Here is a 14,196-nt window from a genome sequence, read left to right as displayed (position 1 = left end):
GAGTATGCTTCTGAGAAATCCTGTAAAGCTGCAACAGTAAAGACTTTGCAGGAAGAGTACTGGAACCATTTGAGAATTTAGGAAAAAGTCTAAAATATAATCTAGGTTAATATACCCTAATTTCACAATCAGTTTTTAACTATCAGTTTGCAGTATTGTAGACAACACATGTGGGTATTCTAGGAAATGAAAAAGGCTTAATAATCTCTAGCTAAGCTTCGACAACAGCCATGCTTAGCTCATCAAAACTGCCCCAACAAAGACTCTCCAAGGTTTCCCTCGGCTCGCCTCTTGGTAGCGTGGTCAAGTTTATGGTCAATCCCTAGAAAAATTCTGGAGAATGTAAGAAGCAGTCATCACAATTAAAAAAGCATTTAAGGTATTAGAGACCCTGTATTAATAAGGCCCACAATTCACAATTTATAAACTGAAGTTACTGGATGAATCAGATTTACAACCAACACAGTAAATTCCCTCAGACATTTCATCAGCTAAAGCCTGGCAAAAAAGTAGGGTCAGAATCAGGACATAACTGAGGAATTACCACAGAACTGATTCCCACAGTAAGTACCTAGTTTTCAGGGGATAACCAGGGCAGAGCTCAGAATACCATGAAGTTACCACACTGCAGAGTTAGTTGTTTAATCCAGGTGCAAGAGTCTGCATTGGGTTTCTCAGCTCATGCAGAATGAGAGCCACAGAACTGTGCCGCAACAGAGGAGAATCCACCAGTGGCATTTCCCCCACTGTACTTCTTTAGTCACATCACCTTCTTGAAAAATCATAGAATTTTCCATTAACACCCAACCGTAAATCTGACCCTGAGAAAATTAGGGGCAGTAAAGGAAATTTTAAACAAGTAAAATGCAATGGTGACAATGGGAAAAACAAGAACACTTGAAAAGGAGTAAAAACTGTCCTATTCTTTAATACATTTTTGTGTTTTTAGTTTTTTAAAATAAAGTTTACTTTAAGTGCCTTTTTAAAGTGTCAGCAAGAAATGTTCAAGTGTGGATGGAAGTCTTCAGTGAGTGAAGACTTTATCCTGGGCTTGGGCTGGAAGGGATCAAACCATGAGGTTTGGGATTGCTGGAAATTTTTTTTGTGGAGTTTTATATAGTGCTTACATGACCCGAGGGGTATTAGAGCGCTTTACAGCAGCATACATGAATAGAATCATAAAATATTATTAGAGTACAGCGACTAGTATCTAGAGTACTGAAGGTCACACAGATCGAGGTCATTGGCTGCGAGGTAGTCTGGTTTGAGAGCTTCGACGGGAAGCCATTTTAGGTTGTGTAATGCAGGGGTGATGTGGTTGTATTTCTTGGTCCCAGTGACCATTCTTGCTGCTGCGTTTAGGGTGGTTCTCATGGGGGCTATGTGTGTTTTAGCTGTCCCAGTTAGTGTTGCATTTCCATAGCCCAGTCTGGAGAGAACTGGAGATTGGGTTGCGATTTTTAGGTCATTGGGGGGTATGAAAGGTTTGATTTTGTTGATGAGTTTTAGGTTGTTGAGGGCGCCTTTTGCTGTGGTGTTTATGTGGGAGCTCATGTTGAGATTTGAGTCTAGAGCAATCCCTAAGTATTTGGCTGGGATTGCTGGAGTAAGTTTGCAGTTTAGTGAGGCAAGATTGTTTATCCATTCTTGGATTTGAGGGAGTTGTTCGTGATTGGAGAAAACAAGGATTTCAGTTTTTTCTTGGTGGAGTTTGAGGTTGTTGAGTGTTAGCCAATTTTCTACTTTTGATAGTGTGGAGTTGAGTCGGAGGATGTCATTGAGGGAGGATATCTCGAGGTATAGCTGGGCATTGTCAGCATAGAGGTGGTAGTCGATGTTTGCTTGTTTGAGAATTGTAGTGAGTAATTCCATATAAATGTTGAAGAGTGTGTAGGAGAGAACTGAGCCTTGGGGGACACCTCAAGTTGAGGGGGAGGTGTCGGACATCAAATTTCTGATTTTTATGAATTGGGAGCTGTTATGTAGAAATGAGGGAAACCATTTTAGGATATTGCCATCTGCTCTGAGAAGCTTTTGTAGGGTGTCTAAGAGTAGCTTCTGGTCTATCTTGGCAAAGTGAAAATGGTTATCATACAGAGTTTTCTTGCTTGGAAAGTTGTTTCAAACAATTCTCATGTGGGGCAAAAAAGGTATTTGGAGCCACTGGTGCAGCGAAAGTCACTGCGTCCTTGACTGGGCTTCATACAGCTTTCGACTTGTTGTCCATCGTGCTGCCCCATATTATTCATCTTTGGCCCAATTACGTAAATGCTAGTAGCATATATTAAGTGTAAGCTGCTACTTATTGCAGGAGGACTGCTAGTACCTTGAGGAGTGTGTCGCTGGTGCTAAACGCCTCTGAGGCAACACTCCAGTGGGTTTCTGTCCATCGACGGGGACCTCCTTTGTATGGAGAGTCCATCCTTGCCCACTCCTCTAGGTGTGATACCTTTTGGGTTGAAGGTCACAACATTCAATACAGAATCACCAATGGGCAATATTTTTGTAAACGATATTAAGGACTTAATATTTAAGTGAGACAATATTTATATCAGACAGTATTCCAAGGAAGCGCAAATGTGGGTCTTCTAGTGGCCCCACCATGGTGTAAGCAAGATAGATGCCTTGAGAGCCTGCAGATCCCAGGTTAGAGGTTCTCAGAGCTGCTCTTTGTGAGAGGGCAGTAGTAGAGCCCGTTATCGGCCCAGCAGCAGCATTTGCACACTGCCAATTGTAAATGGTTGTGTGGGCAGTAAATTGCTCCGTTGACTAGTTCTACAGGTAATCCCACCTTAGCACAAAATTGAAGAGCATTCCAGGATGTTCCTTTGTTTTGATGGTGTCTGCATGAGTTGGAGACTTGGGACCTGATTTAGATTTTGGCGGACAGGTTATTCGTCACTACGGTGATGGATATCCCGTCCGCCAAAATATAAATCCCATAGGATATGAATGATATAATGGGATTTAATTGTGGCGGATGGGATATGCTTCACCATTGTGTTGTAGTAACTCGTCTGCCAAAATCTAAATTAGGCCCTTATCCATTCACTGGAGGGGTTTATGATTGCCTAGGTAGAATACTAACAACCTGAACCAATGGGAAGTATCTAATCAATAATAATGCACCTCCTCGTCACAGCACTCAAAAAAAGAAGAGTAGAGATGCTCTATTTTTATTGCTAAGGTCCAGAGGATGACATTATCACTGAAGTGGGTTTATAATAAAGAGATGATGTGTGCATGGTTGGGGAGCTGAGGTTTTACCATTATCCTATCTTTGTATAGTGATGTCCATTGGCCCATCTTTGCGTCTCTGTTTTTTCTCACCCTCAGCGCAGATGACCAATTCACAGGCTCGATGGAGACAAACGTCGTCATTCGGTATGACGGGCAAATCATGTGGGACTCGCCCGCCATCACCAAGAGCTCCTGCAAGGTGGACGTCTCCTTCTTCCCCTTCGATGGCCAGCAGTGTCGCCTGACCTTCGGCTCGTGGACTTACAATGGAAACCAGATCGACATTCTCAACGGCCTGGACACGGGCGACTTGACTGACTTTGTGGAGAACGTGGAGTGGGAGGTGCTGGGCATGCCGGCCAAGAAGAACGTCATCACCTACGGCTGCTGCTCGGAGCCCTATCCGGATGTCACCTACACCCTGATCCTGCAGCGGAGGGCTTCTTTCTACATCTTCAACCTCCTGCTGCCCTGCGTCATGATCTCCTTCCTTGCACCCCTGGGGTTCTACCTGCCTGCCGACTCTGGGGAGAAGGTCTCCCTGGGGGTGACGGTCCTCCTTGCGCTCACTGTCTTCCAGCTGTTGGTGGCAGAGAGCATGCCACCTTCTGAAAATGTGCCACTGATAGGTGAGTTGATCAACCAATGGGTGCCCTTGACCTGGTGGTGTGGTATTTTTTACATTTGTGTTGTAAGCGGTTAACCTAGTTTCGAATACTCACAGAAACAAACAGCTATAATGATGGGTCTCTTGTAGACCAACCTTAATTTCAAATAGGTATAAAAATCGGACTGTAATGAAGGCAGATGATCCTTCAATACACAGCACCTTTTGTTGCTAGGAATAAACAAGATAGGATGGGAAGCTTCAATTTAAACAGGCATTAAAAGGATGAAAGTTAGTATCGTACCCAAGCAGCATTAAGGAGTCCTCCAATAAAGTAAGGATCTTCGGAGAATTAGAAGCAACACTCAGGGGAAAGAGGTAATGGTGCAAAAGAGGAACATGTAATGGTGGTGGTTTGGGGTGGGGCGGGGAAAAGAAGTGGGAGACACTAGTGCTTAATTTGTAAAAAATAAAATAAGTGCCAGGGCTCTTGGCAGGAGGTTACTGCAGCTTTGACCACACATTGCCCCTGCCATGCTGCCAATGACAGTACCAACACAAACACTAACCATCACACTCCTACAAGTCTGACAATCTGGACTATTTTAGGCCCCCAAAGCCAAAAGAATGGCTTGAGAGGCACATAAAAGTCATTTTTAATGTGTATTGAATTAATATTTACCTCTGTTGTGGTAATCTCAAAATGAGCCACACAGCGCCACTGTGGGGCAAACTGTCAAGCTCCGGTGTTGACAATTAAGTCTTGGTGCCAGCATCGGATACCACAGTTTCAAATTAAGCACTGGGAGACACAGATGGAGGAAGGGGCAGGAGAGAGGATTGTGACAGAATACTGAGGATAACAATATCGTCCTAAGTACACCTCGCCAGCACAATTAAGGCTAGAGTTTGGCCTCCAAAAACAGCAAGTAGCACGCAAGGGTGCCTACACCAAATGCTGGCACAAAATAAAGGGATCAGAGACAGGTTCCCTGAATTCATATCTATGGAAAGAGCTGGAAAGGAATAAAGACAGCCCTGCAATGGTCTACCTCCAAACGCCAATAAGCTCTCTTGCCTTACAAGACCTTTGGGAAATTAATGGGCTTCACAAAATTTTAAACAGCTTGTAAACAAAACAGTAAAGGCACTATCTCTGGAAGAAGACAAAGCTACATTGACCAAGAGGGCTCACGGGTGATTCGTTATCCAGAGTTATACAAGGTCTTTTCCACAAGCTTACTTGGGAACAGGGTTATCAAGGATTGTAATAAAATCTTACCTGAACTTGAGAATGGGAGTTTTACCAGTAAATCAGCACCTCCCAACATGGGAACCCCTAGAAACAACAACGAACTGCAGAATCTGGTGCGACCCTAAAGAGGACGTCCTGCACTTACTGTGCAGTTGCAGGGGTCTAGATAAAGAGAACAGACCACTCTGGAACCAAAGACAGAGTCGAACACGTAGGCAAGCATTAAAAGCCTGTCTTGAAGGAAGAGACATTCAGACTGGTCCGATTCATGAGTATATCAAAAATCATGTTAAATCTAACTGCTAATTGACGGATCTATTCCAGGAGGCTATATTAAAAATGTAGAACTAGCTGCACAACCCTTAACTGTTGAGCATTGTTCCAAATTTTAAATCACACGACGATAATCCTTGCCTCTACTGTTAGATTAGTAATGAATTTTAGGGCATAGAGAGTAGGAAATAGACTTAGTCTAACAACTGTTAATTAGGAATTTCTTAGGTCCTTTTATTGTACTTTAAATCTCGCACAGTATATGAGATCTCATATTTTTTTACTTTTTCACAATAGTATAAATCCTGGCAAAATTTTAAATGATTGAAAATCAATCTCACTGTAATGAATTAAGCAGCTATATGCGTATTTGCACAGGTTGATTCTGAACGTAATTTTCTACTGCAAAGATTTGAATTAATCATGCAATAAAGATAATTGAATTGAATTGATAGAGGAAGGGTCAGGAGAGATGATTGTGACAGAATACTGAGGATAACAATATCGACCTAAGATAATATGGTGGAGAAAATATCAATAGTATTATATTATGAAGTTAAGTATATAGAGGTAAGCATAGGTAGCAAGAATACATTTTAATATTCTTAATTTCACATGTAAATACCTTGAAGATATGTATATCAGGGTGCAAATGTGGAGTTGAGAAGAGTAAACCTATACTCACCTATAGATCCTTAGTTTCACAACATTGTGGTAGTCCATATATTGCCCACAATAGTTTGGTAGGTCAATATTAAAATCTCAATATTTTGGTAGAATCTGTGGAGCGGGAGTGGGAGGGCTGTGCCGGCAGGTGAAAGAAGAGCGACACACCAGGGTAAGAGGAAAGGATGGGGGAATTAGGAATCAGAGGGAGGAATCAGAGGGAGGTGTGGGCAGGACGAATGAGAAGCAAGACCCAGAGGAAAGGGGGAGGACTGCGAGGGAGCAAGCAGGAGTGCACACAAGAAGAGAAAGCGGAAGACTTGGGGCAAGCATCAAGGAGCCGTCACACAGAGAAATAGTTATAAAATGCACTTCAATGCAAGCTCTTCATTGGAGGTGAAAAGATACATCCCAAAAACTCACAGCATAAGAAGATAAAGAAATACCCCTATGGGCTGAGCCCTATAGACTGAGCCAAGATTTGATTGACAAGGGCCCCGGCCAATGCCTGAAAAAGGTTGGATAAAAAAGCCCACTCTAAGTTTGATAGCGACGATAGGCCTGTTTGACAGCTGTGCCGTCAAGGCACAGATGAAAAAATGGCTCTGGAAAAAAATATATCACATGTAAAAACTTTAATCCTGTACAGATATATTTTGAAGTAAAGAAATGTAAATTAAAAGTAGAACAATTCCTGTTTAAGTTTCTGAAACTATTAACATATAATAGATGCACAATCCTCCACGGTGTACGGGAACCACCACGCTGGAAATATATGTTTTAGCAGCTGACACAGAATTTGAGGTCACCAGCTTCCCAAAATGCATTCTAACCAATGAAAAGGATTAAGATGAATCCATGTTCTCCGGGTTTTAAAAAAACACAAAAGATTAGGGGGCATATTATCAAGGGGGTTTATCTCCGCTTTTTTGGCTTTAAAAGCCAAGAAAGCGGAGATAAAATGATCTCCCTATTAACTAGCTGCTGCTAACACCAGTTAGCGACAGCTAGTATGAGATAGCGACCATCTTGGGCCCCACTTTGCATGTCAGTGATATTTATCACTAATGACATGCAAAGTGGGCGTGCCAAGATGTTAGCGACTGGAAACCGTTGCTAACATCGCTATCTCCTATTACCAACTTTTGGAGATATTTGCGCTAAGCGCGAATATCTCCAAAAGCTAACACCTGCCCTGAGCAGTTATTAGCCATGTTATCCAATGGGAGGTGGATAACATGGCTAAGAGCATTAGCTCGGTAATGCATGAATATCGCTGACCTTTCAGCGATATTCATGCATTGCGGCGATTTTTATCGCATTTGCGATAAACCTTGGTAATACCAAGGTTTATTTGCGGTAAAAATCGCTGCAGCTCAGCGGTAAATTTTTGTCTCTAACCAAGCAATAGCGATAATTATCGCTATTGCTTGTATATGCCCCTTTGTTTTGAAATAATAAAAAATAGGAAAAGGTTCTTCTACACCCAGGTCTTTCTTTAAATTATTTTTGCACAGCCCTATTCTGTCTGGTTCTTTCCCACATTGACTTATGTATGGAAGTCCTCTCTAAATAAAGATTGTTTTTACTCGCAGACATATAATCTCTGGATCTCTTCTCACTGTCTGATTTACTCTAGGTCTTTTTGTCATTATTTTGTTTGAATCATTTTGTGTGTTAGCCGATAGGTGGTGCATCATGGGAATGGTCTTGCAGATGTAGATAGTACTTGTATTGATGATTTGACAAGAAGTATAGATCATGCGGAGAACACACCAGTAACTTGTTATTATCCTTTCTGTTCTAGGCAAGTATTACATTGCAACAATGACGATGATCACAGCCTCAACCGCTCTAACTATATTCATTATGAACATTCACCATTGCGGTCCAGAGGCTAAGCCTGTCCCCAAGTGGGCCAAGAAGTTCATCCTTCAGTACATGTCTCGGATATTTTTTGTCTACGAGGTGGGCGAGAGTTGTAAAAGTCCAAAGTCTCAGCCGGAACCTGAGACGATGCCCAAGGTGGAGGTGATGAATGGGCAAGCCAAGAAACAGGAGTTCAAACCCAAGGCGGAAAGCTTTCCTGAGAACCTTGGACCGAAAGCGTCAGAGAAAGCAGATGAGCTGGAGCGAGGCAACGGCAAAGCCGCCAACGGAGCTCACAGCAACTTGAAAGAAAGCGACAAATTGGGCGATCCCGAATTTCTGTGCGGAAGTGGCAAGGAGGGCAAGTATAAAAGCTGCCTCAAAACCCAATGCCTGTGCCATAACGAAAGTCTTCTCAAAAACATTGAGTATATGGCCAACTGTTTCCGGGAGCAGAAGGCGGCTCAGATAAGGACTGGAGAGTGGAAGAAAGTGGCCAAGGTCATGGACCGATTCTTTATGTGGGTTTTCTTCATCATGGTCTTCTTCATGAGTGTGCTCATCATGGGCAAAGCCATCTGAGGGACCTTGTTCCCATGAAATCACCAGCTGGACCCTCACCGGATACCTAGAGGTGCGCCATCATGTCATACACATGCACCCATGCAATGCCCGTGACATTGCTGTCTAAAGACCTATGAGTGGGGGATAATACCTATCATGCATTGTTTTAGAGCAAGTATGCAATGTCACTTTAGTTCTTCCATCTGCATGTTCCTCAGCAAAGACATTGAGTTGAAACCATTGCTAGCTATCTTACAACTAGTTAAAACTAGAAGGTTATTATTCCAAGAAGGACAAATAAATGGCATTTAGTTTCAATGCCACCATGAGTTGCCTTGCTGTACTATTTATTGATAGGCATGAGGTTCATACAAGGATTATTACTAGAAACAGGGGGAATGAAAAGGTATCTTAAGAAAAGTATCACTCGCTGAAGACTGCTCCTTTATGTACGGCCATGATGACTAGGCGCAGCTGGTCGATTACTCGTGTATGATGTACGACTAGATGTTCTTTATGTTTAGTAAGATCACTTTGGAAACCATGTTTAGACGAAGGGTGCTGAAATGTAAATGTTAGTCATGTGATTTATATTCATTTATTATATGCAATATCTTGACTGGAAATGATGCAACGTTTACAACAATCCAATCTTCTCATTTAACAAGGCTTGGGGACAGAATTAATGAGCGATCATCAGACATAGCAAGATCTAATAAGCAGCACAGTCCTTGGGTTCATGATGACCACAGTTCATGTGGGTTCATCCCAGGGGATGGTGGGGCTGGGGTGGAGGATGGATTCTCTAGTTGCAGTGAGTGGTTTCTGAGGGCCTTCTTAAGGTCATCGCCACTGGAATGATCTCCCTCTCTCTTTCCGTAAGGAACCATCTTTCGGAAAAAACTAAAAACATGGCTCTTCCGCCTACAGGTTTCCTCTAAGCCGTCTCACAATATTGCTTCTTTGACGAGTTTGGGCAGCAGCCCGGGGACACACTAGTGAGTGTAGCCATGCGCTTTATAAGCTTGTTTATTATTATTAAAATGCTGTGCCATTAACGGGCTAGCAGACCAGCAATGGGGTGATATTAGTGAAAACGGAGCGAGTAGTGAGGAAGCACAGGGTATGGGACTTATAGTTAAAAAGGTAGTATTGGTCTTGCAAGCAGAGGCCATGAGCAGGAGTACAGAGGTTGCGGTTACGCCAGGTTTAGATTAGATTTGACTATTTGAAGAGTGAGCTGGTGTAGACATTTACCCATCCTGACTGACATCTGTAGGGGAGGTTGAGGAAGTTAGGCCAAGCAAAGTTAAAAGGAAGCAGGTGGTGGGGTAAAGACTTTCAAGGGCTTGAAACCAGGAGCGCTAGAAACACAATCGTATCGCTGGCTGAGTTCAATGTGAAGACGGGGTGGACCAAGGAGTGGAGGGGAGAGGAGTTGGCCTAACTACTAGGCCGGCCGACCTCCAATCTGGGGAACTGGGTTCGAGTCCTGGCAATGACGCTGAACATCCTGTGATTCTGAACAAATCACTTCATCTCCCCGTGCCTAACAAAAAAAATGAATGTGTCCTCATGTAATGCAACTGGTGTTTTTTAAAGCGCTCTGATACCCGATCCGGGTCTAGTTCATGCTATATAAAACTCTATAAAATAAAAAAAAGTTAAAAAATCATTTTGATCATAAGGATCATGCTCATGTCAATGAGCAACGAGATGGCGTTCCAGACAATGTTCAAATGTTGCAGGTCACAATTAACATCAATGCAGTGGTCAGAGGGAGAGTGGAGCATGGAAGGGGTCTCCGTACAGTCAAAGAGAGGAAGAAGATGAGCCTGGCCTTGCAGGGTTGGTGATCACACAGCTCTTAACCTTTTATCTTCAATGCAACAGAAGCAGTTAAGTGAGGATTGAGGAAACATTTACGGCATTCTAATGAAAGTAAGATTTGTCTGTCTTCATTAAATATGTAGTTGCAGAACTAGAGAGGGGGGTTGCTCTCGAGTAGGGGTTATGTAGATACATTTGGTGGACCAAGGTCTGTGTCTTGGGGGACTCACATTTGTAGAAGGAAGTTGAATTAGATTGTCTTTCTAAGTCCAAGAGCGCTGTGGGTGTGATGCTCATACTTGATAAAGTTGTGCAGAATATGTTGTGGGTGACCTTGTTAAAACCATAGGGCCCGATTCACAGAACTAAATTAAGACAAAATCCTAAACTTACTACCATTTTGAAATTCACAGAAGGCACTTACTCATTTTGGTATTCACAGAAGTTAGGACTCCTAACTTTAGGACTCCTTAATGCCATCTGTGAATACCGAAAGTCATAAAGCTTGGATTTTTCGCAGTTTAGGAGTAGTAAAGTTAGGACTCCTAACTTTAGGACTCCTAAATGCCTTCTGTGAATACCGAAAGTCTTAAAGTTAGGATTTTTCTCAGTTTAGGTGTCCTAAAGTTCTAACTTTAGGGCTCCTAAACTGAGAAAAATCCGAACTTTAAGACTTTTGGTATTCACAGAAGGCATTTAGGAGTCCTAAAGTATGGGCTCCTAACTTCTGTGAATACCGAAATGAGTAAGTGCCTTATGTGAATACCAAAATGGTAGTAAGTTTAGGATTTTGTCTTAAGTTAGTTCTGTGAATCGGGTCCATAGATTGGTGAGGGAAGATCAGCTGGGAGGAGAGATAGTCGTGGTTGAATGAGAATAAGAGGTTACCCACACAGGAACATCTAATCTTGGTGTAATGCATTCTTCAACAGCACAGTTGAAGGGTTTTGCAGAGACTGTTGTTGTCACACAGCATATGACTTTCTTTTAAGGGTTTTATACATCAAGTGGAGGAGAGAGTTCTTGGATAGGTTGAGAGGTGAAATGATCAGCAGGTGACCTTTTAGTAAAGGGTTGTGGGGAGGATCAGTAGCAAAAAATGTTGGAGCGGCAATACAGGGAGGGTTTTAAGGATCTGGTTGGAAAATAATATAAAAAATGCCACAGGTGAAGTTGGCTGAATAAGAGTGTCTTTCTTGCACAGGCGCAGGTCTTGAAGATAAATTAAGAAGTAGGTGTGGATTGGGGAAGAGTAAGATCAGGTATTGCTGTATCCATGATTTCTGGACTGCTTTGACACCTTCTGAGAGGAGGAAGGCTGTTAGCTTCTTTTAGGTGTCCTTCTTCAGAAACAGGATGAGCACATGAGTGCGAGAAAGGGCAGAGGTGCATATTCACACAGAAATGATGCAGTGCAGTGCTGCAAGCAAGTTAGCAGTGCTGTACTACGTAATTTAGAAAAAGCAGGGGTGTGTCATCTTCACAACAATATGCTGCATCCCTGAATTTTCCCTTGCGACGGCGCTAAAAAAGCTGCCTAGCTCCAATGCAGACACCCTCGCGCAGGTTGCAAGGGTGCCTGCGTGTAGGGATGATTGTTTTTAGGCAGTAAGGGACACCTTCCTGCACATAAACATTCTTTAAATGAGCAAAAAACAAGGAAAATTAAAAGTATTTCTCCTTGTTGTTCCACTCTAACACTTGCTTTTCAGTGGTGTTAGTTTTTGGCGCTGCCTCGGATTTACACATCCTTGTAAAATCTGGAGCAGCGTACAAAATCAGTGGGTGTTGCGGTGGAACGCCCACAGCAACACCCATCGCACACCCCTTTCACGCAGATGCCTGCGTGAAAGGTACGATATTTACAAAGCGGCGTTAAGCCACGTAAAGTGGCTCAGCTGCTTTGTAAATATGGAGCAGGGCAATGTTCCACCAGAGTGTCTGTAAAAGGGATGCTCCAGTGGCGCGATGCCCTTGTAAATATGCCCAGGGGTTTGGGTGGAATGTGTGGGGAGTAGAGAAGAGTTAATGTTTATGTTGAACATCAGACACATCAGTAAAATGTCTGAAGCATGGATCGTGGCTCTTCCAAAAGACAATTGTCACAACCAAGTTAAAGAGAAAGAGTAAGTAAGATGTGCCTCTCGTCCACTCACAGTGTGCAGAGAATAGCACGGTGGCAAGACAATGGTGGCTGCCAAGTGTTTCAGCTGCTAAAGTTGAAAAATATTGACAGAATTTACATTGGAAAAAATAAAATAGATGGATTTGTCTTGGATTCTGTATATTGGGGCATTCAATGGCCAGAAACGTATTGGACGGAACTTCCTCCCTAAACTAGCTATTTGCAGATATAGGAGTTAAGGCTGGGGTGTGAAGTTCTTTCCTATATGTGTGCAAATCCACTGACCAAGGGCTGGAAGTTTCCTGGGCGTTGCATCATTTGAACATTTTCAGAGGTTTCACATCCGGCTGGAGGCACTTGTCCGTCATTTCTACAGCAGGATCCAGCTGGAAGATCTGACAATGAACCCGCTTGGAGGGCTCGGGCGATCCAACCCCAGCTGAAAGATCTGGCAGTGAACCCGCTCAGAGGGCTCATGCGATCCAACCCCAGCTGGAAGATCTGACAATGAACCAGCTTGGAGGGCTCAGGCGATCCAACCCCAGCTGGAAGATCTGACAGTGAATCCGCTTGGAGGGCTCAGGCGATCCAACCCCAGCAGGAAGATCTGACAGTGAACCCGCTTGGAGGGCTCAGGCGATCCAACCCCAGCTGGAAGATCTGACAATGAACCCGTTTGGACGGCTCGGGCGATCCAACCCCAGCAGGAAGATCTGGCAGTGAATCCGCTCAGAGGGCTCAGGCGATCCAACCCCAGCTGGAAGATCTGACAGTGAACCGGCTTGGAGGGCTCGGGCAATCCAAACCCAGCTGGAAGATCTGACAGTGAACCAGCTCTAAGGACTCAGGCGATCCAACCCCAGTTGGAAGATCTGACAGTGAACCGGCTTGGAGGGCTCGGGTGATCCAAACCCAGCTGGAAGATCTGACAGTGAACCAGCTCAGGGGGCTCAGGCGATCCAACCCCAGCAGGAAGATCTGACAGTGAACCAGCTTGGAGTGCTCATGCGATCCAACCCCAGCTGGAAGATCTGACAGTGAACCAACTTGGAGTGCTCGAGCGATCCAACCCCAGCTGGAAGATCTGACAGTGAACCCGCTCAGAGGGCTCAGGCGATCCAACCCCAGCTGGAAGATCTGACAGTGAACCCACTTGGAGGGCTCGGGCGATCCAACCCCAGCTGGAAGATCTGACAGTGAACCCGCTTGGAGGGCTCGGGCGATTCAACCGCAGCTGGAAGATCTGACAGTGAACCCTCTCAGAGGGCTCAGGCGATCCAACCCCAGCTGGAAGATCTGACAGTGAACCCGCTCAGAGGGCTCAGGCGATCCAACCCCAGCTGGAAGATCTGACAGTGAACCCACTTGGAGGGCTCAGGCGATCCAACCCCAGCTGGAAGATCTGACAGTGAACCCGCTTGGAGGGCTCGGGCGATCCAACCCCAGCTGGAAGATCTGACAGTGAACCCTCTCAGAGGGCTCAGGCGATCCAACCCCAGCTGGAAGATCTGACAGTGAACCGGCTTGGAGGGCTCGGGCGATCCAACCCCAGCTGGAAGATCTGACAGTGAACCAGCTTGGAGGGCTCGGGCGATCCAACCCCAGCTGGAAGATCTGACAGTGAACAGGCTTGGAGTGCTCATGCGATCCAACCCCAGCTGGAAGATCTGACAGTGAACCCGCTTGGAGGGCTCGGGCGATCCAACCCCAGCTGGAAGATCTGACAGTGAACCCTCTCAGAGGGCTCAGGCGATCCAACCCCAGCTG

At 44.4% G+C, this 14,196-nt stretch overlaps 1 protein-coding gene across 1 annotated transcript in view; it reads left to right on the top strand.

Annotated features, from left to right (window-relative positions):
• Positions 1-8,798, top strand: part of LOC147693544 (neuronal acetylcholine receptor subunit alpha-10-like) — a 164,323-nt gene extending 155,525 nt beyond the window's left edge. Inside the window, exons 4-5 of the mRNA XM_086933235.1 lie at positions 3,337-3,869; positions 7,849-8,798. Coding sequence (XP_086789361.1) covers positions 3,337-3,869; positions 7,849-8,492 — 1,177 coding nt within the window. The 3' untranslated portion in view covers positions 8,493-8,798. The remainder of the gene's footprint in view (positions 1-3,336; positions 3,870-7,848) is intronic.
• Positions 8,799-14,196: the final 5,398 nt, after the last annotated feature.

This window comes from Lissotriton vulgaris, chromosome 8 (genome assembly GCF_964263255.1).
Source record: "Lissotriton vulgaris chromosome 8, aLisVul1.2, whole genome shotgun sequence".
Classification (NCBI taxonomy): domain Eukaryota; kingdom Metazoa; phylum Chordata; class Amphibia; order Caudata; family Salamandridae; genus Lissotriton; species Lissotriton vulgaris.
Note: the sequence above shows the minus strand (reverse complement) of the source record. Positions and strands in the feature narration are given on the sequence as shown.